Source organism: Uranotaenia lowii, chromosome 3 (genome assembly GCF_029784155.1).
Source record: "Uranotaenia lowii strain MFRU-FL chromosome 3, ASM2978415v1, whole genome shotgun sequence".
Taxonomy (NCBI): Eukaryota; Metazoa; Arthropoda; class Insecta; order Diptera; family Culicidae; genus Uranotaenia; species Uranotaenia lowii.
The window spans coordinates 22,621,124-22,647,860 of record NC_073693.1 but is presented as its reverse complement, the minus strand read 5'-3'; the positions used below and the strand labels follow the sequence as shown (position 1 = coordinate 22,647,860).

Sequence of the window (26,737 nt, the reverse complement as noted above, 5' to 3'; positions counted from 1 at the left end):
GATAAGGAAAGTTTTACTATTAAAAAGGACCAAATTGGGTCAATCTTCAAATCAAGGTAAAACATCGTTTTCCAATTACTGTTTCCATATATTCATAGTAATATAAAAAACACCTGTTATAAAAGGTTCAATCTTGGAAGAATATTTTTAATCGAAAAAAAATCAGCTTAAGATACAAACTAGAAAAATACCATCAAAACATCAACAATACTCTAATGAAGCAAGGTCCGTTCAGGATTATTCTCGGCTTCTCTTTCTTTGGAATAGTTACGGGAGTAGCTCCGAGATCTTCTCCGGCTACTTTGGCGCCGCGTTATTTCGATGTCGCTTTGGTTTTCGATGTTTTGAAATCCTTTCCTGCAATGAACAAAATCGGCTGATTAACCAACTTCTGTTTGAATGTTTTGTTTTGAGAGGTATTGTTGGAACTTACCGTTTGTAACACATGTAGCCAAGAATACCCAGAAGAATCAGCACGAAAACGGAAGTAATAGTAACGGTGATGTAGATGTAGAACATTTGAATCTTGTCCGACAGCATGTCTGAGCTCTGGGCTGACTTACTACGCCACATGTCTGGAACGAAACGCTATGAAAGTTTTAAATTACTCTCACCAAAGCTATAAACTTACCAATGTAGTTGCTGTCATCGTCTGCGTCCGGCATACCTACAGCAGCAAAATCCGGGAGGATCGAGATGGGCTCAGCTGTTGTCGTGCTGCTACTGCTTCCGATGGTAGTTGGTGGGTTCGTGTAGGAGAACGAATAAGATGAACGAGTGGGCGGTCCCGGGAACACAATCTGGCCTTTGTCACCGAGAAAGCGGTGGCCGGATTTGATATACATGGCTGTGAAAGAATGAATAAAAGAGAGTTAGAAAAATTCTTACAAGCAAGGATCTAAATTAATTGGAATAGTTGACAGAATTGGAAAATTGACAAAATTAAAAATTTATAAAAATAACAAAAATTACACAAATGACAAACATTTTGACAAAGTTGATGAAACTGACAAAATGTTCCAAATCGACCATTTTGGCCAAACTGACACAATTTACAAAATTGAAAAAACGTGACAAACTCGACTAAATTAACTAAATTGACAAAATTAAAAAAAAACCAAACTGTCAAATTTGCAGCATTGACAAATTTACACACACGACAAAATTGACAAAATTAACATTACTTATTGACTAAATTGATGAAACATATCGACAAAATTGAATACACAATATTGAAAAAATTAAAATATTGACAAAAATGACAAAAATGATAAAAATGGCAAAAATTACGAAAATGACAAAAATTACAAAAATGACGAAAATTATAAAAATTGACAAAAATGACAAAAATAACAAAAATTACAAAAATGACCAAAATAACAAAAATGATAAAATTGACAAAAATGACAAAAATGGCAAAAATTACGAAAATTACAAAAATGATAAATTGACAACATTGAAAAAAAATTCAAAATTGACTATTGTCATATGACAAAAAACAAAAATGAAAAAAATTAAAAAAATTACGAAAATGACAAAAATGACAAAAAAAGACAAAATAGACAAAAATGACAAAAACACCAAAATGACAAATATGACAAATATGCAAAAAATGACAAAAATAAAAAAGGGCAAAAATGACAAAAACTACAAAAATGACTAAAATAACAAAAAATGACAAAAATGACAAAAATGACACAAATGACACACAAATGACAAAAATGACAAAAATAGACAAAATCGACCAAAATGACAAAAACACCAAAATGACAAATATGACAAATATGCCAAAAATGACAAAAATAAAACAGGGCAGAAATGACAAAAACTACAAAAATGACAAAAATCACAAAAATGACAAAAATGACAAAAATGACAAAAATGACAAAAAGGCAAAAATGACAAAAATGACAAAAATGACAAATATGACACAAAAATGACACAAAAATGACAAAAAAGACAAAAATGACAAAAATGACACAACAATGACACAAAAATGACAAAAAAATGACACAACAATGACACAAAAATGACACAAAAATGACAAAAATTACAAAAATGATCAAAAAGACAAAAATGACAAAAATGACAAAAATGACAAAAAATGACAAAAATGACAAAAATGACAAAAATGACAAAAATGACAAAAATGACAAAAATGACAAAAATGACAAAAATGACAAAAATGACAAAAATGACAAAAATGACAAAAATGACAAAAACGACAAAAATGACAAAAATGACAAAAATGACAAAAATGACAAAAATGACAAAAATGACAAAAATGACAAAAATGACAAAAATGACAAAAATGACAAAAATGACAAAAATGACAAAAATGACAAAAATGACAAAAATGACAAAAATGACAAAAATGACAAAAATGACAAAAATGACAAAAATGACAAAAAAGACAAAAATGACAAAAAAAACAAAAATGACAAAAATGACGAAAATGACGAAAATGACAAAATTGACAAAATTGACAAAAATGACAAAAATGACAAAAATGACAAAAATGACAAAAATGACAAAAATGACAAAAATGACAAAAATGACAAAAATGACAAAAATGACAAAAATGACAAAAATGACAAAAATGACAAAAATGACAAAAATGACAAAAATGACAAAAATGACAAAAATGACAAAAATGACAAAAATGACAAAAATGACAAAAATGACAAAAATGACAAAAATGACAAAAATGACAAAAATGACAAAAATGACAAAAATGACAAAAATGACAAAAATGACAAAAATGACAAAAATGACAAAAATGACAAAAATGACAAAAATGACAAAAATGACAAAAATGACAAAAATGACAAAAATGACAAAAATGACAAAAATGACAAAAATGACAAAAATGACAAAAATGACAAAAATGACAAAAATGACAAAAATGACAAAAATGACAAAAATGACAAAAATGACAAAAATGACAAAAATGACAAAAATGACAAAAATGACAAAAATGACAAAAATGACAAAAATGACAAAAATGACAAAAATGACAAAAATGACAAAAATGACAAAAATGACAAAAATGACAAAAATGACAAAAACGACAAAATCGACCAAAATCGACCAAAATGACAAAAATGACAAAAATGATAAAAATGACAAAAATGACAAAAATGACAAAAATGACAAAAATGAAAAAAAATGACAAAAATGACACAAATGACAAAAATGACAAAAATGACAAAAATGACAAAAATGACAAAAATGACAAAAATGACAAAAATGACAAAAATGACAAAAATGACAAAAATGACAAAAATGACAAAAATGACAAAAATGACAAAAATGACAAAAAAGACAAAAAAGACAAAAATGACAAAAATGACGAAAATGACGAAAATGACAAAATTGACAAAATTGACAAAAATGACAAAAATGACAAAAATGACAAAAATGACAAAAATGACAAAAATGACAAAAATGACAAAAATGACAAAAATGACAAAAATGACAAAAATGACAAAAATGACAAAAATGACAAAAATGACAAAAATGACAAAAATGACAAAAATGACAAAAATGACAAAAATGACAAAAATGACAAAAAAAAAGTGATAAAAATGACAAAAATGACAAAAAATCAAAAAAATTACAAAAAAAAACAAAAATGACAAAAATGGCAAAAATGACAAAAATGACAAAAATGACAAAAATGACAAAAATGACAAAAATGACAAAAACGACAAAATCGACCAAAATGAATTTTCTTCTCTCCTTCCACACGCTATTGTCGAGCGGTGCAGTGACCCACAACGATACACCAAGGTCATCGAAAAATGAAGTTCGAGTGCGGAAATATCACGAAAATTATGCTGGGCCATATCTCGTTATGGCTGAAACAAATGTCGGAAATATATCTGCTGCGAAGATTGCTAAAAGTCTGGTGAAGAAATTTGGTGACGATTTTATACGTGCTATGCCGGTTTCTAAAACCAAAATGAAAATTTTGATGCGATCGAGGGATGCTGCTAATGAAATAGCAGGCATCGGTACCTCAAATGAAGTGCGTTTTTTTATCCCCCAACGGCTGGTGGAGTGCCTTGGGGTAGCCTATATTGAGCCGGATATTTGTGATGAAGAATTGAAGTTTGCTAATGCGTACGATAAACGCAAGTCGAATCAAGTTGATAACCCGGAGATAGTTCATGCTCGTCGTGTGCTTAGAAAATTAGCTGATGATAAAGAGGAAGCCCTGTTTACGGTGATTTTTACTTTCGCTGGGCAGAGTTTACCTACTCACATCGAGTTGAATAGAGTGCTTTATTCTGTTAAGCAGTACATTTATCCTGTCCGCCAGTGTGGTAACTGCTGGCGCTTGGGACATGATAAAAAAGGATGCAAGAGTGCTAAACGCTGTAACCAATGCTTGGAGCAAGTGGGCGGCGAAGATCATGCATGTGAAAATAGTGAGCCCCAGTGCGTTAACTGTTTGGGCTCCCATCGGGCCAATGATCACAAGCTTTGTCCGAAAATAATTCAAAAAAAGAAAACCGATAAAGAGCGGCGCGACACTTTTTCACAAGGACGTGTCGATTGGTTTTGTGGAACAACTTCAAATGAATCATCAAACTCACTAACTATCATCTCCCAACCAACAACAAAATCCACCGTGGCAGTTGCTTGCCAAACAAGTAATGTTGACAAGAATGGGTCTAATCCTTCCAGCAAACGTCGTCATAATGTCGATTCGGACGATGAGCTTCCCCAACTTGAAGTTAACATTTCTGACGGGGTTTGCGATTCGATCCGATCGACGATTGAATCTACTGAGGTCATCGATATCGTTGCAGAGGCTCTGGAAGTTCCTGAGGAAGATGTTGAAACTCGACAAAAAATTCAACAAATGGTTTTGGAGAGAATTTCGGATGTTGTAAGTGATAAAATGAAAGGATATTTTGCTAATCTCAGATTATGAAAAACACCACACCGAGCACTTTAACAGCCACCGTTCCTCTGCAATGTCTACAATGGAATTGTAGAGGGATAAATAGTAAACGCTCATCTTTAATCCAGCTCATAAATACACACAATATCAATATTTCGCTTTTGAGTGAAACACATCTCGACAATCACACAAACTTTAGTCTACCGCAGCACACCATTTTTCGTAAAGATCACAGACGAAACTCGATGGGCGTAGCCATCGCGATTCGTTCAGAACTGAATCCCGTAGCATTTCCTATTGCACTGTCAGCGGATATTCAAGCCGTTGCCTGCCAGATCAAATACATCTCCGGGTTGATCACTATTGTATCTGTGTACATACACCCGCAAGCCAACATATCGCAGACTCAGTTTGATAATTTTTTATCAACCGTTCCGAAACCGTGCATCATTGGAGGAGACTTTAACGCAAAACATCACCTATGGGGAAGCGATCATGGAAACACACGTGGAGACCGTCTTCATCAAGCCATCGAAACATCTCATCTCGTCATTCTCAACAATGGTCAGCCAACTAGGTTTGATGTAAACCGGTCGTGGGGCGCAATTGATATCACGCTGGTTTCTTCGAGCCTTAGTTTGTGCTTCGACTGGGAGGTTTTGGATTCACCAAATGGAAGCGATCATTTTCCGATAGTTTTTCATTCGAGTACTACATGCGCGATGAAATTCTACTCTGGAATCAATGTTCGGAAAATCGACTGGGAACGTTTTACCGGAAGCCTCGAGGAATCATTCGTCGAAAATGGAGAACCGGATAGCTTTGATGTCTTCTTTGAGCTGATTTGGCAAGCACTGCGCAGATCCTGTCCATCAGTAAACTCGAACCACACTCGCCGAATACCGCAACCCTATTGGGACGAAGAGCTAACAGAAGCGAAGAAAGCCACCAGAGTTGCTTTCCGCGCTTGGAAACGAGAGCTGTCAACCGAAGCTTACGAAGGGTACGCTAATACAGAACGAAGGTTCAGAAATTTGGTACGCGAGAAGAAGAGGAAAAGTTGGCAACATTTTTGTGATAGTTGTGATAGTTCTACGTCCCTCACAACCTTATGGAGGATGGCTAGAAGATTCAAAGGGCGCGGAGAGCCATCAAAAAACCTTAGAATTTCGGACAATTTGGCCAACGATGTTTTGGACAAGTTGGCTCCCTCATCTGCCAAAAATCCACCCCCGGCTTTTCTACAATGTTCGTGTTGCCCTCAAACTGGTTTACCATTCTCAGTATCGGATATTCAAGCAGTTTTAAAAATCGGTAAAGATTCGGCTCCTGGTTTGGATGGTGTTCCATATTCCGTCATAAATCATCTCCCATGGGCGGCGCTTAGTCAGTTGCGAAAAATCTATTGCCAAATTTTTGCTTCAGGAAGAATTCCGGAAAGCTGGAAAACCTTTAAAATTGTACCGATTCCTAAAAGTGGTCATGATCCGATTTCTCCTTCTGCTGTTCGCCCAATCGCGTTAGCTTCATGTTTTCGCAAAGTGTATGAACTCATAATCAAAGATCGACTAGAACATTTCATCGAAAACAACAACTTATTCCCTTCAGCTATCAACGGTTTTAGGAAAGGACGAGGAACAATGGATGCGTTGTTTCCCCTGATTAATGAAGCTTCTTTAGCTTTGAAAAGAAGAGAGCATGTGGTGATATGTAGCCTCGATATCAAAGCCGCCTACGACAACGTGGAAATTAATGTTCTGGTCCGCGAATTACGCTCATTAACAGTCCCTGAATGCCTAGTAAGAAGTATCTTCCATCTTTTTGAAGTAAGGAATTTGTGCATTTCAAATGGATTAGATTCAATATCTAGGACAACGTGGAAAGGCCTTCCTCAGGGATCTCCACTAAGTCCGTTATGCTTTAATGTTGTGATCAGTGGATTGATCAACAGTGTCCCTCCTGATGTGATAACCGTAAATTACGCCGATGACACAACAATTGCTGTAAGAGGAACCTCACTGGAGCATAGTTGCGAATCTCTCCAAAGGGCAGTGGATATAGTTGTGGAAAATATTTTCGACCTTGGGTTAGAACTTTCGCCCACGAAATGTAAGTGCCTTCTGATCTCGACACAACAATGCGATAATCCCCCAGAAATAAATATCGGCGGTTGCACTTTGGAATACGTCAGATCCCTGAGGTTACTCGGCATGTACCTCACACGAAATCTGTCGTGGTCGTGTCATATTAGAGAGGTACAAAAACGTACGGCTCCGTATCTTAACTTTCTACGAAGCATATCGGGCCAGTCATGGGGAGCACATCCAGCAGCAATGTTAGCTATTTTCAAGTCATGTGTGAGATCAATATTGGAATACGGTTCCATATTTATGACGGAGTTAACACAAAAAGAAGCCATCGTTTTGGATAGACTACAATGGGCAGGAATTCGAATCTGTTTGGGCTCCACAAAAACCACCCACACAGGCAGAGGTGCAAATGAACGTTCAGCGCAAACGTCGTCGAGAAAAAGTCGCAAGCTGATTATTTCTTGAAAAGGTTAAGATCAGCTACGACGCCTAACTTGTGGTTGGAAAAAATGAACGCATCGCAACGACGCTGTGGCACGATTGGTTCAAATGACTGCATCTCTTAAGTTCATTCCGATGCTTTGCGAACAGTTCGCCTACTGATTTTAAGGCGACGTCAACCGAAGGATCCGTTCGTTTGAATTCATCGGGGATAAGTTCAAACAACCTTATCGAGATAGGGTCGTTTGAACGTTCAATTGAATGTTCACTTTTGAACGTTCAATTGAATGTTCGTCTGATGCGTTCGGCAGCCTAAGGCAAGACGCCGAGCCGTGTTTGGATGGGATGGATTATTGATATGGTGCATTGCTTGCGTGTGATGTTCGGTCGTCGCTCGACGATAGAGGGTGTCGGGTGTCTTGTAGCGCGCGGACGACTTGGTAAAGAGAATGAGGCGCAGCTACAGTTTCATTTAACGGTGCAATTTTACTGAATAAAATGCAAACCGCCCAACTACGGTTGGGCTTGTAAGGCTTGTAAGAGATTTTTTATTCTTTTTCATTCCATGTTAGGTTCAGAACTGAAGCAAACCGTCAAGACCCGCGAAATTTAATTCAAATTTTCAGATATCAGATTCAGATTTCAGATTTTAGATTTAGATTCCAGATTCAGATTTCAGATTCAGATTTCAGATTCAGATTTCAGATTCAGATTTCAGATTCAGATTTCAGATTCAGATTTCAGATTCAGATTTCAGATTCAGATTTCAGATTCAGATTTCAGATTCAGATTTCAGATTCAGATTTAAGATTCAGATTTCAGATTCAGATTTCAGATTTTAGATTTAGATTCCAGATTCAGATTTCAGATTCAGATTTCAGATTCAGATTTCAGATTCAGATTTCAGATTTCAGATTCAGATTTCAGATTCAGATTTCAGATTCAGATTTCAGATTCAGATTTTAGATTCAGATTTCAGATTCAGATTTCAGATTTTAGATTTAGATTCCAGATTCAGATTTCAGATTCAGATTTCAGATTCAGATTTCAGATTCAGATTTCAGATTCAGATTTCAGATTCAGATTTCAGATTCAGATTTCAGATTCAGATTTCAGATTCAGATTTCAGATTCAGATTTCAGATTCAGATTTCAGATTCAGATTTCAGATTCAGATTTCAGATTCAGATTTCAGATTCAGATTTCAGATTCAGATTTCAGATTCAGATTTCAGATTCAGATTTCAGATTCAGATTTCAGATTCAGATTTCAGATTCAGATTTCAGATTCAGATTTCAGATTCAGATTTCAGATTCAGATTTCAGATTCAGATTTCAGATTCAGATTTCAGATTCAGATTTCAGATTCAGATTTCAGATTCAGATTTCAGATTCAGATTTCAGATTCAGATTTCAGATTCAGATTTCAGATTCAAATTTCAGATTCAGATTTCAGATTCAGATTTCAGATTCAGATTTCAGATTCAGATTTCAGATTCAGATTTCAGATTCAGATTTCAGATTCAGATTTCAGATTCAGATTTCAGATTCAGATTTCAGATTCAGATTTCAGATTCAGATTTCAGATTCAGATTTCAGATTCAGATTTCAGATTCAGATTTCAGATTCAGATTTCAGATTGGAAATGGACTTCCGCTCATTATGAGTTGATGTTTTACATATATGAGTTTATGTTTAACATATATGAGTTAATGAGTTGATGATTAAATATATTGAGTCCCAAATTCATGGCGTACACCATTTGATTAAGACCCGAAATCAGAAATTTGGAATTCATTTATTGGGGTTAGAATAGAAAAAATGAAAAATTTGGTAATATTTTGTTCACCAGAACTATCACTAAATGTAATGAAATGATTAACTGTTGGTGGTAGATTTTCTAACATGATTTACTTTTCAAATGCCCATTAATTTCCATATTTTTTTCATCCCGATGGAATGAACACTTTAAATGGAAATGACGTTAGGGTTGGTGGCAAAGGGGTATAACTTATACCGTATAAGTAAATTACTTGGTAGCAAATGGGTCTGCACTTATACCCCTTTGGCTCCAAACAAAAAGTAATTTTCAGTAAGCAGGATTTTTTCAACAATATCAAAACATGAGAAAATAGCGAAATAAAATTGTGATTAAAACAGCATATGATGTTTGACAGTCGAAGATTTGTTCTAGATGGTTAACTCAATTTTTTCCATTTTGCACTTATACCCCTTTTGGCTCCAAGGGCCTCAAATATGAATCTAAAATCTTAACCCAAAATCTTAACCTTAATCCTAAAACTGAATGCTTAATATGAAACCTGAATCTGATATCTGAATCAGGATCTGAAATCTGAAATCTGAATCAAAATATGAATCTGAAATCTGAATCTGAAATCTGAATCTGAAATCTGAATCTGAAATCTGAATCTGAAATCTGAATCTGAAATCTGAATCTGAAATCTGAATCTGAAATCTGAATCTGAAATCTGAATCTGAAATCTGAATCTGAAATCTGAATCTGAAATCTGAATCTGAAATCTGAATCTGAAATCTGAATCTGAAATCTGAATCTGAAATCTGAATCTGAAATCTGAATCTGAAATCTGAATCTAAAATCTGAATCTGAAATCTGAATCTGAAATCTGAATCTGAATCTGAAATCTGAATCTGAAATCTGAATCTGAAATCTGAATCTGAAATCTGAATCTGAAATCTGAATCTGAAATCTGAATCTGAAATCTGAATCTGAAATCTGAATCTGAAATCTGAATCTGAAATCTGAATCTGAAATCTGAATCTGAAATCTGAATCTGAAATCTGAATCTGAAATCTGAATCTGAAATCTGAATCTGAAATCTGAATCTGAAATCTGAATCTGAAATCTGAATCTGAAATCTGAATCTGAAATCTGAATCTGAAATCTGAATCTGAAATCTGAATCTGAAATCTGAATCTGAAATCTGAATCTGAAATCTGAATCTGAAATCTGAATCTGAAATCTGAATCTGAAATCTGAATCTGAAATCTGAATCTGAAATCTGAATCTGAAATCTGAATCTGAAATCTGAATCTGAAATCTGAATCTGAAATCTGAATCTGAAATCTGAATCTGAAATCTGAATCTGAAATCTGAATCTGAAATCTGAATCTGAAATCTGAATCTGAAATCTGAATCTGAAATCTGAATCTGAAATCTGAATCTGAAATCTGAATCTGAAATCTGAATCTGGAATCTAAATCTAAAATCTGAAATCTGAATCTGATATCTGAAAATTTGAATTAAATTTCGCGGGTCTTGACGGTTTGCTTCAGTTCTGAACCTAACATGGAATGAAAAAGAATAAACAATCTCTTACAAGCCTTACAAGCCCAACCGTAGTTGGGCGGTTTGCACCCGAATAGAAAAACATTGTGAAAAGACCATGAATTTCATTTTCACGCAACCATGAATTTTATAGTTGAAACTATGCGAATCATGGTACATAAAACCTTGAATAAACTGGTGGTCTGAATCTGAAATCTGAATCTGAAATCTGAATCTGAAATCTGAATCTGAAATCTGAATCTGAAATCTGAATCTGAAATCTGAATCTGAAATCTGAATCTAAAATCTGAATCTGAAATCTGAATCTGAAATCTGAATCTGAATCTGAAATCTGAATCTGAAATCTGAATCTGAAATCTGAATCTGAAATCTGAATCTGAAATCTGAATCTGAAATCTGAATCTGAAATCTGAATCTGAAATCTGAATCTGAAATCTGAATCTGAAATCTGAATCTGAAATCTGAATCTGAAATCTGAATCTGAAATCTGAATCTGAAATCTGAATCTGAAATCTGAATCTGAAATCTGAATCTGAAATCTGAATCTGAAATCTGAATCTGAAATCTGAATCTGAAATCTGAATCTGAAATCTGAATCTGAAATCTGAATCTGAAATCTGAATCTGAAATCTGAATCTGAAATCTGAATCTGAAATCTGAATCTGAAATCTGAATCTGAAATCTGAATCTGAAATCTGAATCTGAAATCTGAATCTGAAATCTGAATCTGAAATCTGAATCTGAAATCTGAATCTGAAATCTGAATCTGAAATCTGAATCTGAAATCTGAATCTGAAATCTGAATCTGAAATCTGAATCTGAAATCTGAATCTGAAATCTGAATCTGAAATCTGAATCTGAAATCTGAATCTGAAATCTGAATCTGGAATCTAAATCTAAAATCTGAAATCTGAATCTGATATCTGAAAATTTGAATTAAATTTCGCGGGTCTTGACGGTTTGCTTCAGTTCTGAACCTAACATGGAATGAAAAAGAATAAACAATCTCTTACAAGCCTTACAAGCCCAACCGTAGTTGGGCGGTTTGCACCCGAATAGAAAAACATTGTGAAAAGACCATGAATTTCATTTTCACGCAACCATGAATTTTATAGTTGAAACTATGCGAATCATGGTACATAAAACCTTGAATAAACTGTCAAATTCATAGTTTTGGACAGTGAAATTTATGGTTTTAGCAAAATTTACCATGAAAAAAGGGGGTTGTTAAGCAACTTAACAATGAAAAAATCGACTTTTTCCCATACATTTGGAAACTCAAAACGATAAAGTTAACGGTTATTACAGCTTCCACTTTTTTCAAAGAAACTGTGGAGTTCATTGTTTTCCCTTGAATTTCAATCGTTCAATAATCTTGAACATCAATTTTAATTCACAATTTATCATAATTCCAGGACCGTGAAATTCCATGGTAAAAATTATTGTTTTCAGTTATTTTTTCTTCTAAATTCATATTTACTATTGAATGAAATAAACAGGTTTCATTTGTTTGCTTCAATTTTTATTCAAATTTTTCGTCTTGTTTAAAAAAAAATCATCACTTTCCAGAAGCTATAAAAAACCATCTGCACTACGGAGCTTCTAAACTGTAACATTGGCGGCTCTTGTACCGCATCTTCTGCCCGATCCTGGGACAAGGCTGGATTCCTGCACATCATGAAGTACCAGACCACAAATCCGTTTGATATCGGTTTGCCTCGGACGTCTATCTTGTCCACGTCGCAGCCATTGTATACGGCCCACATCTAAAGTTGGCCATGGGGAACTTTGAATTTCCGTCAGCTTCTAGAATAAAAAAAAATTTCGGTTTAGTTAGCCTACATATAAATGAATAAATAATAAAATTATTTACCAAGATCACCGAATTTAAAGCCATCATTTTCTGTTCAGATTCCGATCAGCTTGATTTCGACTTGGTCCGGATTCACTGATTCCGACCGCGAAAATTTAAATTTAAGTTAACTTCCTCCGAGAGAAAATGACGTTTTTAGAGCGCCAAAATTTTCATTACACGAAAAAATGTAAATGTGTAAAAAAGCAAAAAATTACCAATTTTCGCGTGGTTCGGATTATCATTCAACCATGAAGAACACTGGTACAATAAAAATCACAAGAATTTCAATGTGATACCGTACGATGTTCGTGTTTTTGAAATATTTGCAACTTTGAAATATTTTGAATTAATGATATACTTCACGGTAACTTTAAAACTCATGGTATTTTCAAAATTTAAACCGGTTGATAAATATTTTGAAATCACTATGAAGTTTACTGTTAAATTCAAAATCATTGTTACGATATATTATTACCATGGTCTTTGCTATTCGGGCATTTTATTCAGTAAAATTGCACCGTTAAATGAAACTGTAGCTGCGCCTCATTCTCTTTACCAAGTCGTCCGCGCGCTACAAGACACCCGACACCCTCTATCGTCGAGCGACGACCGAACATCACACGCAAGCAATGCACCATATCAATAATCCATCCCATCCAAACACGGCTCGGCGTCTTGCCTTAGGCTGCCGAACGCATCAGACGAACATTCAATTGAACGTTCAAAAGTGAACATTCAATTGAACGTTCAAACGACCCTATCTCGATAAGGTTGTTTGAACTTATCCCCGATGAATTCAAACGAACGGATCCTTCGGTTGACGTCGCCTTAAAATCAGTAGGCGAACTGTTCGCAAAGCATCGGAATGAACTTAAGAGATGCAGTCATTTGAACCAATCGTGCCACAGCGTCGTTGCGATGCGTTCATTTGCAATCAAAAGTCGGCGTGCTATGTTCGCAAGCCGACGCTTCCGAAGATAAAGTTAGTTTGATCTGGTCGGGAAAAAGTCGAACGCTGCATGCAAAATGATGCGATGCTTTGCACCTCTGCACACAGGTTCACTCGAAGTGATGGCTGGTATTATTCCGCTGCAACAAAGAAGAGAACTTGCTGTCATGCGTTTTGTAAATAAAAGAGCGTCACTTTCTTCTTGGCATGGTCAATACTCCAGACCGATCTTGGAAGGTGGCTTAGTGGCTACGGGAATACACCGCGCCATAAGAATGCTTAACGAATTTATTCCACTTGAACAGCCTCTAAATAATCTCCCATGCTACATGGTCAACCGTGAAGTTGTAAGAACAATAATATCCATTGATCTCACTGTTAAACGGTTATGTTCAGAACACCAGAACTCATCGGCAGCTGATTTGGTTTCAAACTATCTCTTGGAAGTGTATGCCAACGCGAAAATCTTGGCAACTGACGGGTCGAAAGATATACACGGCACAGGTTATGCTGTGGTAAATAGTTTTAGAGCGCCTGCAGAAGGGATCAAACTCGACAGTAAAGCATCAGTTTATATGGCAGAGCTTCTAGCAATCAGGCATGCTGCGAAAATGATCGTAAGCCTTCCTGTTGCTCAGTATATTATTCTAACCGATAGTTTGAGTTGTCTCACGAGCCTTCAAAAAATCAACATCAATCAAAAATATCCCGTTGCTTGGTACGATATAAAAGCTTCCATTCTTGAAGGACAAAGAATGGGGCACGAGATCCATCTGATATGGGTTCCGTCTCACAGAGGTATTCCAATGAACGAGTTGGCAGATCAAGAGGCGAAAAGTGCGTGCATCAATGGTGGTACAGCAGATTATATTTTAACATCATTCGACATCCAGTTTCCGATTCGGCGTACAACAGTGCACAAATGGCAAGCAAAGTGGAATGCAGGAACTAAAGGACGTTTCTGTCACAGCATCATCTCTAACGTTTCGCTCCAACCATGGTTTAGTAGCTTGGATCTCAACCGCAGACAAATTGTAATCCTTTCCAAATTAATATCAAATCATTCACGGCTCCCTGCTCATCTGACTAGAAATGGTATCCTATTGGACGCGACGTGCAGTTGTGGCGAATCCATCGCAGATCCTGATCACATTATCTTCGCATGCAGCAGATTTGAAAATCTTCGTAGACCTATTTGGCGAATTTTAATGAAAAAAGGAATTCCACCCGATATTCATTTGATACTAAAAAAGAAAGACATTGAATTATATAAAACGATAGCTAATTTTGTAATTGAATGTAAAATAGACATGTAAGTAGAAGAGTAATTAACACTTGGCCGGTTATGTTATAGAGGTAAAGCCAATAAAAAAATTAAAAAAAAAAAAAAAAAAAAACAAAAAAAAAAAAAAAAAATGACAAAAAAGACAAAAATGACAAAAATGACACAACAATGACACAAAAATGACAAAAAAATGACACAACAATGACACAAAAATGACACAAAAATGACAAAAATTACAAAAATGATCAAAAAGACAAAAATGACAAAAATGACAAAAATGATCAAAAAGACAAAAATGACAAAAATGACAAAAATGACAAAAAATGACAAAAATGACAAAAATGACAAAAATGACAAAAATGACAAAAACGACAAAAATGACAAAAATGACAAAAATGACAAAAATGACAAAAATGACAAAAATGACAAAAATGACAAAAATGACAAAAATGACAAAAATGACAAAAATGACAAAAATGACAAAAATGACAAAAATGACAAAAATGACAAAAATGACAAAAATGACAAAAATGACAAAAATGACAAAAATGACAAAAATGACAAAAATGACAAAAATGACAAAAATGACAAAAATGACAAAAAAGACAAAAATGACAAAAATGACAAAAATGACAAAAATGACAAAAATGACAAAAATGACAAAAATGACAAAAATGACAAAAATGACAAAAATGACAAAAATGACAAAAATGACAAAAATGACAAAAATGACAAAAATGACAAAAATGACAAAAATGACAAAAATGACAAAAATGACAAAAATGACAAAAATGACAAAAATGACAAAAATGACAAAAATGACAAAAATGACAAAAATGACAAAAATGACAAAAATGACAAAAATGACAAAAATGACAAAAATGACAAAAATTACAAAAATGACAAAAATGACAAAAATGACAAAAATGACAAAAATGACAAAAATGACAAAAATGACAAAAATGACAAAAATGACAAAAATGACAAAAATGACAAAAATGACAAAAATGACAAAAAAAAGTGATAAAAATGACAAAAATGACAAAAAATCAAAAAAATTACAAAAAAAAACAAAAATGACAAAAATGGCAAAAATGACAAAAATGACAAAAATGACAAAAATGACAAAAATGACAAAAATGACAAAAACGACAAAATCGACCAAAATGACAAAAATGACAAAAATGATAAAAATGACAAAAATGACAAAAATGAAAAAAAATGACAAAAATGACAAAAATGACAAAAATGACAAAAATGACAAAAATGACAAAAATGACAAAAATGACAAAAATGACAAAAATGACAAAAATGACAAAAATGACAAAAAAGACAAAAAAGACAAAAAAGACAAAAATGACAAAAATGACGAAAATGACAAAATTGACAAAATTGACAAAAATGACAAAAATGACAAAAATGACAAAAATGACAAAAATGACAAAAATGACAAAAATGACAAAAATGACAAAAACGACAAAATCGACCAAAATGACAAAAATGACAAAAATGATAAAAATGACAAAAATGACAAAAATGACAAAAATGACAAAAATGACAAAAATGACAAAAATGACAAAAATGACAAAAATGACAAAAATGACAAAAATGACAAAAATGACAAAAATGAAAAAAAATGACAAAAATGACAAAAACGACAAAATCGACCAAAATGACAAAAATGACAAAAATAATAAAAATGACAAAAATGACAAAAATGACAAAAATGACAAAAATGACAAAAATGAAAAAAATGACAAAAATGACAAAAATGACAAAAATGACAAAAATGACAAAAATGACAAAAATGACAAAAATGACAAAAATGACAAAAATGACAAAAATGACAAAAATGACAAAAATGACAAAAATGACAAAAATGACAAAAATGACAAAAATGACAAAAATGACAAAAATGACAAAAATGACAAAAATGACAAAAATGACACAAACGACAAAAATGACAAAAATGACAAAAATGACACAAATGACAAAAATGACAAAAATGACAAAAATGACAAAAATGACAAAAATGACAAAAACGACAAAATCGACCAAAACGACAAAAATGACAAAAATGACAAAAATGACACAAATGACAAAAATGACAAAAATGACAAAAACGACAAAATCGACCAAAACGACAAAAATGACAAAATTGACAAAAATGACGAAAATGACAAAATTGACGAAAATGACAAAAATGACAAAAAAAAAGTGATAAAAATGACAAAAATGACAAAAATCAAAAAAATTACAAAAAAAAAAGGAAAATGACAAAAATGGCAAAAATGACAAAAATGACAAAAATGACAAAAATGACAAAAATGACGAAAATGACAAAAAAAACAAAAAAGACGAAAATGACAAAAATGACAAAATTGACAAAAATGACAAAAATGACAAAAATGACAAAAATGCCAAAAATGACAAAAATGACAAAAATGCCAAAAATGACAAAATTGACAAAAATGACAAAAATGACAAAAATGACAAAAATGACAAAAATGACAAAAATGACAAAAATGACAAAAATGACAAAAATGACAAAAATGACAAAAATGACAAAAATGACAAAAATGACAAAAACGACAAAAATAACAAAAATGACAAAAATGACAAAAATGACAAAAATGACAAAAATGACAAAAATGACAAAAATGACAAAAATGACAAAAATGACAAAAATGACAAAAATGACAAAAATGACAAAAATGACAAAAATGACAAAAATGACAAAAATGACAAAAATGACAAAAATGACAAAAATGACAAAAATGACAAAAATGACAAAAATGACAAAAATGACAAAAATGACAAAAATGACAAAAATGACAAAAATGACAAAAATGACAAAAATGACAAAAATGACAAAAATGCCAAAAATGACAAAAATGAAAAAAATGACAAAAATGACAAAAAAGACAAAAATGACGAAAATGACAAAAATGACAAAAATGACAAAAATGACAAAAATGACAAAAATGACAAAAATGACAAAAATGACAAAAAATGACAAAAATGACAAAAATGACAAAAAATACAAAAAATACAAAAATGACAAAAAATACAAAAACGACAAAAATGACAAAAATGACAAAAATGATAAAAATGACAAAAATTACAAAAATGACAAACATGACAAAAATGACAAAAATGACAAAAATGACAAAAATGACAAAAATGACAAAAATGACAAAAATGACAAAAATGACAAAAATGACAAAAATGACAAAAATGACAAAAATGACAAAAATGACAAAAATGACAAAAATGACAAAAATGACAAAAATGACAAAAAATGACAAAAACGACAAAAATGACAAAAAATGACCTAAAAAGAGAAAAAAATGACAAAAATGACAAAAACGACAAAAATGACAAAAATGACAAAAATGACAAAAATGACACAAAATGACAAAAATGACAAAAATGACAAAAATGACAAAAATGACAAAAATGACAAAAATGACAAAAATGACAAAAATGACAAAAATGACAAAAATGACAAAAATGATAAAATGACAAAAATTACAAAAATTACCAAAAATGACACAAAGTGACAAAAATGACAAAAATTACAAAAATGACAAAAATGACAAAAATGACACAAAATGACAAAAATGACAAAAATGACAAAAATGACAAAAATGACAAAAATGACAAAAATGACAAAAATGACAAAAATGACAAAAATGACAAAAATGACACAAAATGACACAAAATGACAAAAATGACAAAAATGACAAATATGAAAAAAAAGAAAAAAAATACAAAAATGACAAAAAATGACAAAATGACAAAAATGACAACAATTACAAAAAATACAAAAATGACAAAAAATGACAAAATTGGGCAAAATGACAAAAACGACAAAAATGACAAAAAATGACATGAAAAGAGAAAAAAATGACAAAAATGACAAAAATGACAAAAATGACAAAAATGACAAAAATGACAAAAATGACAAAAATGACAAAAATGACAAAAATGACAAAAAATGACAAAAAATGACAAAAATGACAAAATTGAGAATAATGACAAAAATGACAAAAATTACAAAAATGACAGAAATGACAGAAATGACAAAAATGACTAAAATGACAAAAATGACAAAAATGACAAAAATGACAAAAATGACAAAAATGACAAAAATGACAAAAATGACAAAAAATGACAAAAAATGACAAAATTGAGAATAATGACAAAAATGACAAAAATTACAAAAATTACAAAAATGACAGAAATGACAGAAATGACAAAAATAACTAAAATGACAAAAATGACAAAAATGACAAAAATGACAAAAATGACAAAAATGACAAAAATGACAAAAATGACAAAAATGACAAAAATGACAAAAATGACAAAAATGACAAAAATGACAAAAATGACAAAAATGACAAAAATGACAAAAATGACAAAAATGACAAAAATGACAAAAATGACAAAAATGACAAAAATGACAAAAATGACAAAAATGACAAAAATGACAAAAATGACAAAAATGACAAAAATGACAAAAATGACAAAAATGACAAAAATGACAAAAATGACAAAAATGACAAAAATGACAAAAATGACAAAAATGACAAAAATGACAAAAATGACAAAAATGACAAAAATGACAAAAATGACAAAAATGACAAAAATGACAAAAATGACAAAAATGACAAAAATGACAAAAATGACAAAAATGACAAAAATGACAAAAATGACAAAAATGACAAAAATGACAAAAATGACAAAAATGACAAAAATGACAAAAATGACAAAAATGACAAAAATGACAAAAATGACAAAAATGACAAAAATGACAAAAATGACAAAAATGACAAAAATGACAAAAAATTACAAAAATTACAAAAATTACAAAAATTACAAAAATTACAAAAATTACAAAAATTACAAAAATTACAAAAATTACAAAAATTACAAAAATTACAAAAATTACAAAAAAATACAAAAATTACAAAAATTACAAAAATTACAAAAATTACAAAAATTACAAAAATTACAAAAATTACAAAAATTACAAAAATTACAAAAATTACAAAAATTACAAAAATTACAAAAAATACAAAAATTACAAAAATTACAAAAATTATAAAAATTACAAAAATTACAAAAATTACAAAAATTACAAAAATTACAAAAATTACAAAAATTACAAAAATCACAAAAATTACAAAAATTACAAAAATTACAAAAATTACAAAAATTACAAAAATTACAAAAATTACAAAAATTACAAAAATTACAAAAATTACAAAAATTACAAAAATTACAAAAATTACAAAAATTACAAAAATGACCAAAATTACAAAAATTACAAAAATTACAAAAATTACAAAAATTACAAAAATTACAAAAATTACAAAAATTACAAAAATTACAAAAATTACAAAAATTACAAAAATGACAAAAATTACAAAAATGACAAAAATGACAAAAATGACAAAAAATACAAAAATGACAAAAAATACAAAAATGACAAAAATGATAAAAATGACAAAAATGACAAAAATGACAAAAATGACAAAAATGACAAAAATGACATAAAATACAAAAATGTTTAATGACAAAATTTTTTGAATCGACAAGAAATGACAAAAATGAAAAAGTGACAAAATTGACAAAAATGACAATTTTCACCTATTTAGGAGTATCAAGAGATCGTTTTATGTGAATTCAGCCACTATTATAAGAATAGTCAGGGCCGTAGGAAGAACCGACTTATGGGGGGGGTTTTGGTGACTGATTTTTACCTATGATTTTTTTCCCAACAATTCATAAATACAAAACAAAATTGAAAGAAATTATGTTTGTATCCACACATATGATTATTAATTTTCAAGTACTCATTAAAAGTTTTCGTATTAAATCGTTACTTTAGCAAAGTGGTCCTTAGCCTAAAAGGCGAGCAATATTTATATAATGAAACCCTTAGAAACAAAATATGGAATTTGCTTCCAACGATGGATAGAATTTTTAAATTTGTTTAAGAGTTTGGTAGATTAGAGTAAATAAGATTTTTCAAGAGACAGTAAGAGATAAAAAAATCGGATCACATTTGCTTGATGTAAACTTAAACTAAAATTATAATTTTATTTTGAAATTTGCTTTAAAAACCGTGCAATGTTAATAATTTTTAAGATAAGTTAACCACCGTTAATTAATTTTGTAAAAATTTATTTTTTGGCATATCGGTGAAAAGTAGTTATGAAATTGATAAAGATGGATAGATAAGTGAGAAGAAAATTTACAGATGTTGAAAAGAGCGAAAGAGCATTTTTGCGAGGAAACTTATTAACGTACACCATACTTCAAAAATTATATTTGTGATTTTATGATGATTGAAAAACTCATTCCCAAGCTTAATCATTCCTAGATTCTGAACCTGATTTCGATAATTGAACTTTGAATCTGTTTCCGAATTTCTATACCATTTCTGAAATGTAAAAAACACGTTTTCCGAATCTTAATTCCAGAATTTTATGAGCCAAGATTTAGAGCCCTCATTCATGGATCTTTTATTTAGATTCTGTAGTGCTGGTTTAATCTTAATTCATTATTTCAATTATTTATTTTTAATCTGTTTTGGGAATCTGAATTAGAGTGTGAATTTCAAATGATGAATCTGAATCTAAGTTTTCAATTTTTAATCGCTACTTAAGAGCTTTAAAATTAGTGTTGGAATAAAGTTTTAAAATTTCGAATATGAATATAAAATATAATTCTTATTTTTTTCATATTCTGAAAACTATTATCTAAATATTGTAAATGCATACGATTTTCGAAAAACATGATTCAATTTTGATACCATGCCAAACCAAATTTGAACCAGAATTTCAAAACAGCTTTTCATTTCTAATTTCTTATGATTATTCGAACTGCAAATCAAGAATCCTAAACTTGATACAGAATCCGAAATACGAAAATATGTAGAAATACAATTTTTCTTATGCAAGAATGGTACCAGAACCTCCAAAATGGGTTTAATTTAAAATTTAACACGCAGAGCTGAATTTCTATGATAAAGTTGCCCGATTTTAACCGGGTTGGCCTAGATAATTAATATTAAATTTGGGAAAAGTCCGGTTCGACTTGGTTGCCTGGATTTCATTGTAAAATTCCGGATTTTGCCTGGATTTATTCTCATTCTCATTCTTAAATCAAATAAAAACCAAATTGTGTTTCAATTTTTTTTATGCGTCCAAAATTTTTAAAGCAAGTTTTAAAATAGAATCATGAAAGGTTTTTTCGAGTTTTGTTCCATGATTTTGGATGAGTAATTTCTAGATTTTTACCAAAATTTCTCGGATATTGCTCGGATTTTGGTCGACAATTTTGAATTCCAATACTCGGGTTTTTCAAGATTTTTATATAAAACAGCCCGGATTTGTCTGGTCCGGATACGTGTTGAAAAAATTCTGTCAATCTTATCCTATGAACAAGTGAAATTTGTCTGAGAAACTGTAGCTAAATTGTGAACTTGAGATGGGTTTTTGGGGTTTTGGCATTAGGTTTTTTAGTCTAGATTGTTACTCTTGAATAACTTAGCGCTATTATTATAATTTTATTATGAAATTAAAATTTAAAGTGTAGAGTATAATAGCTTGCTTGCTTTTTTGGACCTTCATGGGGGGGGTTTAACCCCCAAAACCCTCCCCGTTCCTACGGCCATGAGAATAGTACAGATAATACGAAACTTTCAATATTTTTTCCGCACTTCTCCGGGACTGGCTTATCCGAGTTAATTTAACTAAAAACCTGGCAATATCCGGCCATTTGCTTTTAAAACTTTAAACTCCAAATCCGGCAAAATTTTGGTCAAAATCAACAAAAAGAAAACATTTAAAACTTTTTTTTAATCATTTGTAGATTTTAAATAATGTTTTTTAGACCAGAAAACCGTTTTTGATTATTTTGCAGGGCCGGATTAAGCCATCGGGGGGCCCGGGGCAATTTTTCTCGGGGGGCCCCTATGATTCGATTTTTTTTTCAAATGCTATCCCAGAGAATACAAAACATTTTAAACGTGTAAAAGTACTGGATATGAACTCAGTTTACTGCTTTCAAATAGCCATGTTGTCTGCGTCCTACGTAGAAGATAGTTTCTGTTACCTTCAAATAAAAATTATTAATTAATCAGGTGCAAACATTGCGGAAGAGTTTAGACATTTTTAAACAATGAAAGCTCTGATTTGAGCTGCAAAATGCTAAATTCAATTCTCAATTTTTTTAATACCCTTATCACCATCTAAAATTCTCTGATTTAAAAAAATGACCGGATAGATATTTTAAATGATTTTCATTTATCATTGATAGTCTGGTTTGTAATTCGTCGAAAGATATTTACCTCATGACAATTGGGAAGTATCATGAAGATTTGAAACAGTGAATAAAAAAAATTCCATAGCGATACAGATATAGGAGTGTAAGAACTCAAGACTAAAAATCAGGTTGGATTCAGAACCACAATTCAGTCTCTCAAACCTTTAATCATAATTTCAAATATAGTTTTGAGAAACAAAATAAGGCTATGATCATTTAGTATCCGGACAGTAACAAACGATTGTATTTAAAAACTATTCATTTGATCGAAAATTTATCTATGTAGGAAATGGAGGTGTTAATATGACATTTAATATAAAAATATAAAACAAATATATTTATCAACGATTTCAAAAAATAATCTTACTTTTTCATAAAATCTCTTTGTTATCTTTGCACACTTGTGTCAGTCATGTATTGATCTTTTATTTTTACCACAGAAGTAAAACCTTTGCTAAATCATGATATTTTACACAAACTCACCTGGAAAAAGCAATTGGAATCTTGTTGGAAACTTTTCATCAGTAGGCATCTCGAAAAATTTGATCTCTTAAATCCGGTTTTAACATAAATTTCTTCTTCCATCAGGACACATCTGTCACATTGCGTAAAAACCGTTGCACACATTGCAATCTAAGGAACTGTTCACTATTAGTTATTGACTAGGTGTCTTTTAGTGGGAAACACTTTTTGACTGACGGAAATGGATTAATTGCATTATTTAAGGGGTCTGCGTTCAGTTATCCCCAATAACCATAGACGCAAAAGGCGCAAATTTGTGCAAAGTTATTTTGACCATGTCTCTTTGCATCGTAAATATCTCAAACACACATGAACTTAAAAATCTGGCAAAAATAGGCAAGATAGTCCTTTTCATAACCAACACAACGCTGCATATCCGAGCTCTAATAATGTAGCCATCACCGAAATAAAGTGTCCGGATACTAATTGATCATAGCCTTATGAATTAAATAAAAAAACAGATTCAAAGTTACAATCGGAGCCAAAGCAGGAATTGCACCAAATGTGAATTTCAATTTTATATCTTTGAAACACAAAAGAAACGTTTTCATGAAATGTTTATGAATATGATTCTCATCAGATAAAAAAAAAAATTATTATCAAATTGTTATTCTAAAAGTGACAACGGTGATAAAAGTGCAAAAAAAAGCAATTGAAAAAATAATCAGACTTACATGTTTAACACCCAATCAGTTATCATGGAAAAAGCCAGATAAGGAAACCAAATGAGTTTAAAACCATTGAGTTCTCAAAATTCATAAAAACCATTAGACTGAACTTCAGTAACTGAAAAAACAACACAAGACTTGCAAATGTCAATGAATTGAATCTGAAAAAAAAGATTAAAAACATTGAAAAATTCATGTTAAGAGAATCACTCAATGATATTTGCAACTTGACTATGAGATCATTTTTAAAATAATTTGAGAATGATCATATGGAAATTGATATACTGATTTCAGGATATTAACTTCAGTAGATGATAAAATTTTGGTTAAATCAGTTGAAAATATTTCAATTCGAATTTCAAGTCTAAGACAGAAATAAGGATGGAAATTCAATAAAGAAACTCTGTACTGTTGATTGGTCCAATTTAGGGAACTACAGATTTTTTTAAAGATTTTATTTTCGGAATTTGGAGGCAAAAGGGTTGAGAAATTATAAAAAAACGGAAATTTTTAATAATGATGATCGGAAAGTGAAAAGTAATAACATTACCCAGTATAACCCGGATACTGCCCGGGTAAGATTCTGAAATGCTGATCATAACGTTTCTCTGTTCTCTCTAAGCAATGTGAGCCAGTTTTGGCGAAATTAGATGCTATTTTAGTGCAGTAAGCATTACTTGGAAAGTTAACATAATAATAAACATTATTATTGTGCAAGACGTTTGTATGCAACGAAAATGAGGAGATGTTTTTCTTAATTGTCTCTGTTAGGTACAGTATACTGACTTGTTTCGATTAAAAAAAATTAAAATTTAAGGTGTTTTGCCTAATATTCTTCATAATTTTTGTTTCGAATTCGCTTCACATAATTTTTGTCCAGATTTTGGGTTGAAATTTTTGAAATTCAACACCAAGATTTTGATATTCTTAACTCGAAAAATGCAGGAGAACTTCTTCACTGCTAACTCTCCCTAACTTATGCAAGAGAAAGACTATTCTAGATATTATTTCACGGGGGCCCCTTTAGTTGTTATATTTCAAGTTTTCATTCCGATTTTCTAGTTTTGATTTCTTTTCATAGATTTGTAAAAATTAAAGTAGTATGGTTAAAACAATATTAAATCTATTTTTTTTCCTCGGGGGGCCCCCCTGAGCCGGGGGGCCCGGGGCAATTGCCCCTTTTGCCCCCCCCTTAATCCGGCCTTGTTATTTTGATAAAACTTGCTCTTAAAATTTACACAAAATTAAAAAATAAGAGAATTAATTTTAAGTTTTTTGTTATATTTTAACAATTAAAGTGATTTAAAATGGGCAACAACAAAATCCGGGCAACCGATCGCTTATTCTAGCATATTGTCACACTCTCTGGAGCCACCATTATGTTCAAGTGTGGTATCACACAAGCCTTTTTGTCACCCAACTACGGTTTAAATGGGCTTTGTTTAAAAAAAATCAGCACCGTTTAATGTTCAAGGCTTGAACTACAAGCTGTATTTTGTTTTCTGCCATCGGAAAAGATCCTTGTAGACAATCTCGGTTATTTAAACTCAGGCTAATATTTTAGCGCAAAGGATCGGTTAAAGGTTCATGTCAAAAATAGGTTGCTCGAGATTCCCTGAATGCATCGTGCCAGTGACTATGGATGTCACATGTCAAAAAATATGCCAAATATTTCATCCAAAAACTGTTGTAAATAATGACTGCTATGGACAGCATAGTTTTGAAGGCATTTCCCATTCCCAAAAGATAGTACTGCAGTAGAAGCCTGCAAGTGCATTTGAATATGGCTGATCTGAATTCCTTGTTGAAGTTATGTATATTATTCCGCAATTTGAATGTTACCAATTACGCTCGATCCAGTCGTAAGCAAATATTTTCCTCAACCATCACAGTTCGGTCCAATGTAGGTATTGTATGTTGTTTGTTTCAGTTGTAAATAGCTTTCCTGGAACTATCCATGTAGAACAATCATCCACAGGATGTATGTTCGTTAATCGGATCGCCTTCTGCTAATCGCTTATTCCGTAACACGTTACACTAGCTTCAAGCGACGACATCCGTAGAGTGTGTTCAAATCAAAGTTTGGCACGCGCGCAGACAGCAACGCGGAATCCGGTGACACTTATCAGAACAAGTCCCGAACGCGGAAAACCCGGCCACCGGAATACGAACGATCCGTTCACTTGCCAACACTGTCACCGACTGGCAGGCCCGTCTTGACTTCGGAAAGCGTGAAACGCCTGATTTGCCGACGACCATGCCCTGGGATTTAGCTGATGCGGACAAAGAAAGGTGGACCACCAATCAGAGCGCCATGAGCTTAGCGAATATAGGGAAGAGATTGTTTTGCTA

The 26,737-nt window shown here is 31.8% G+C and overlaps 2 protein-coding genes across 2 annotated transcripts in view; one reads left to right on the top strand and one right to left on the bottom strand.

Moving 5' to 3' along the window:
• The window catches only part of LOC129757944 (probable nucleoporin Nup54), a 38,349-nt gene that overhangs the window by 319 nt on the left and 11,293 nt on the right, over positions 1-26,737 (top strand). The gene's annotated exons all lie outside the window — the stretch shown is intronic.
• Positions 68-26,676, bottom strand: LOC129757947 (uncharacterized). The gene is made up of 4 exons (XM_055755362.1): positions 26,228-26,676; positions 632-847; positions 434-575; positions 68-357 (listed from the first exon to the last, which is right to left on the bottom strand). Exons 2-4 carry the CDS (start codon positions 843-845, stop codon positions 213-215), a joined length of 501 nt encoding a protein of 166 aa, XP_055611337.1. The 5' UTR covers positions 846-847; positions 26,228-26,676; the 3' UTR covers positions 68-212.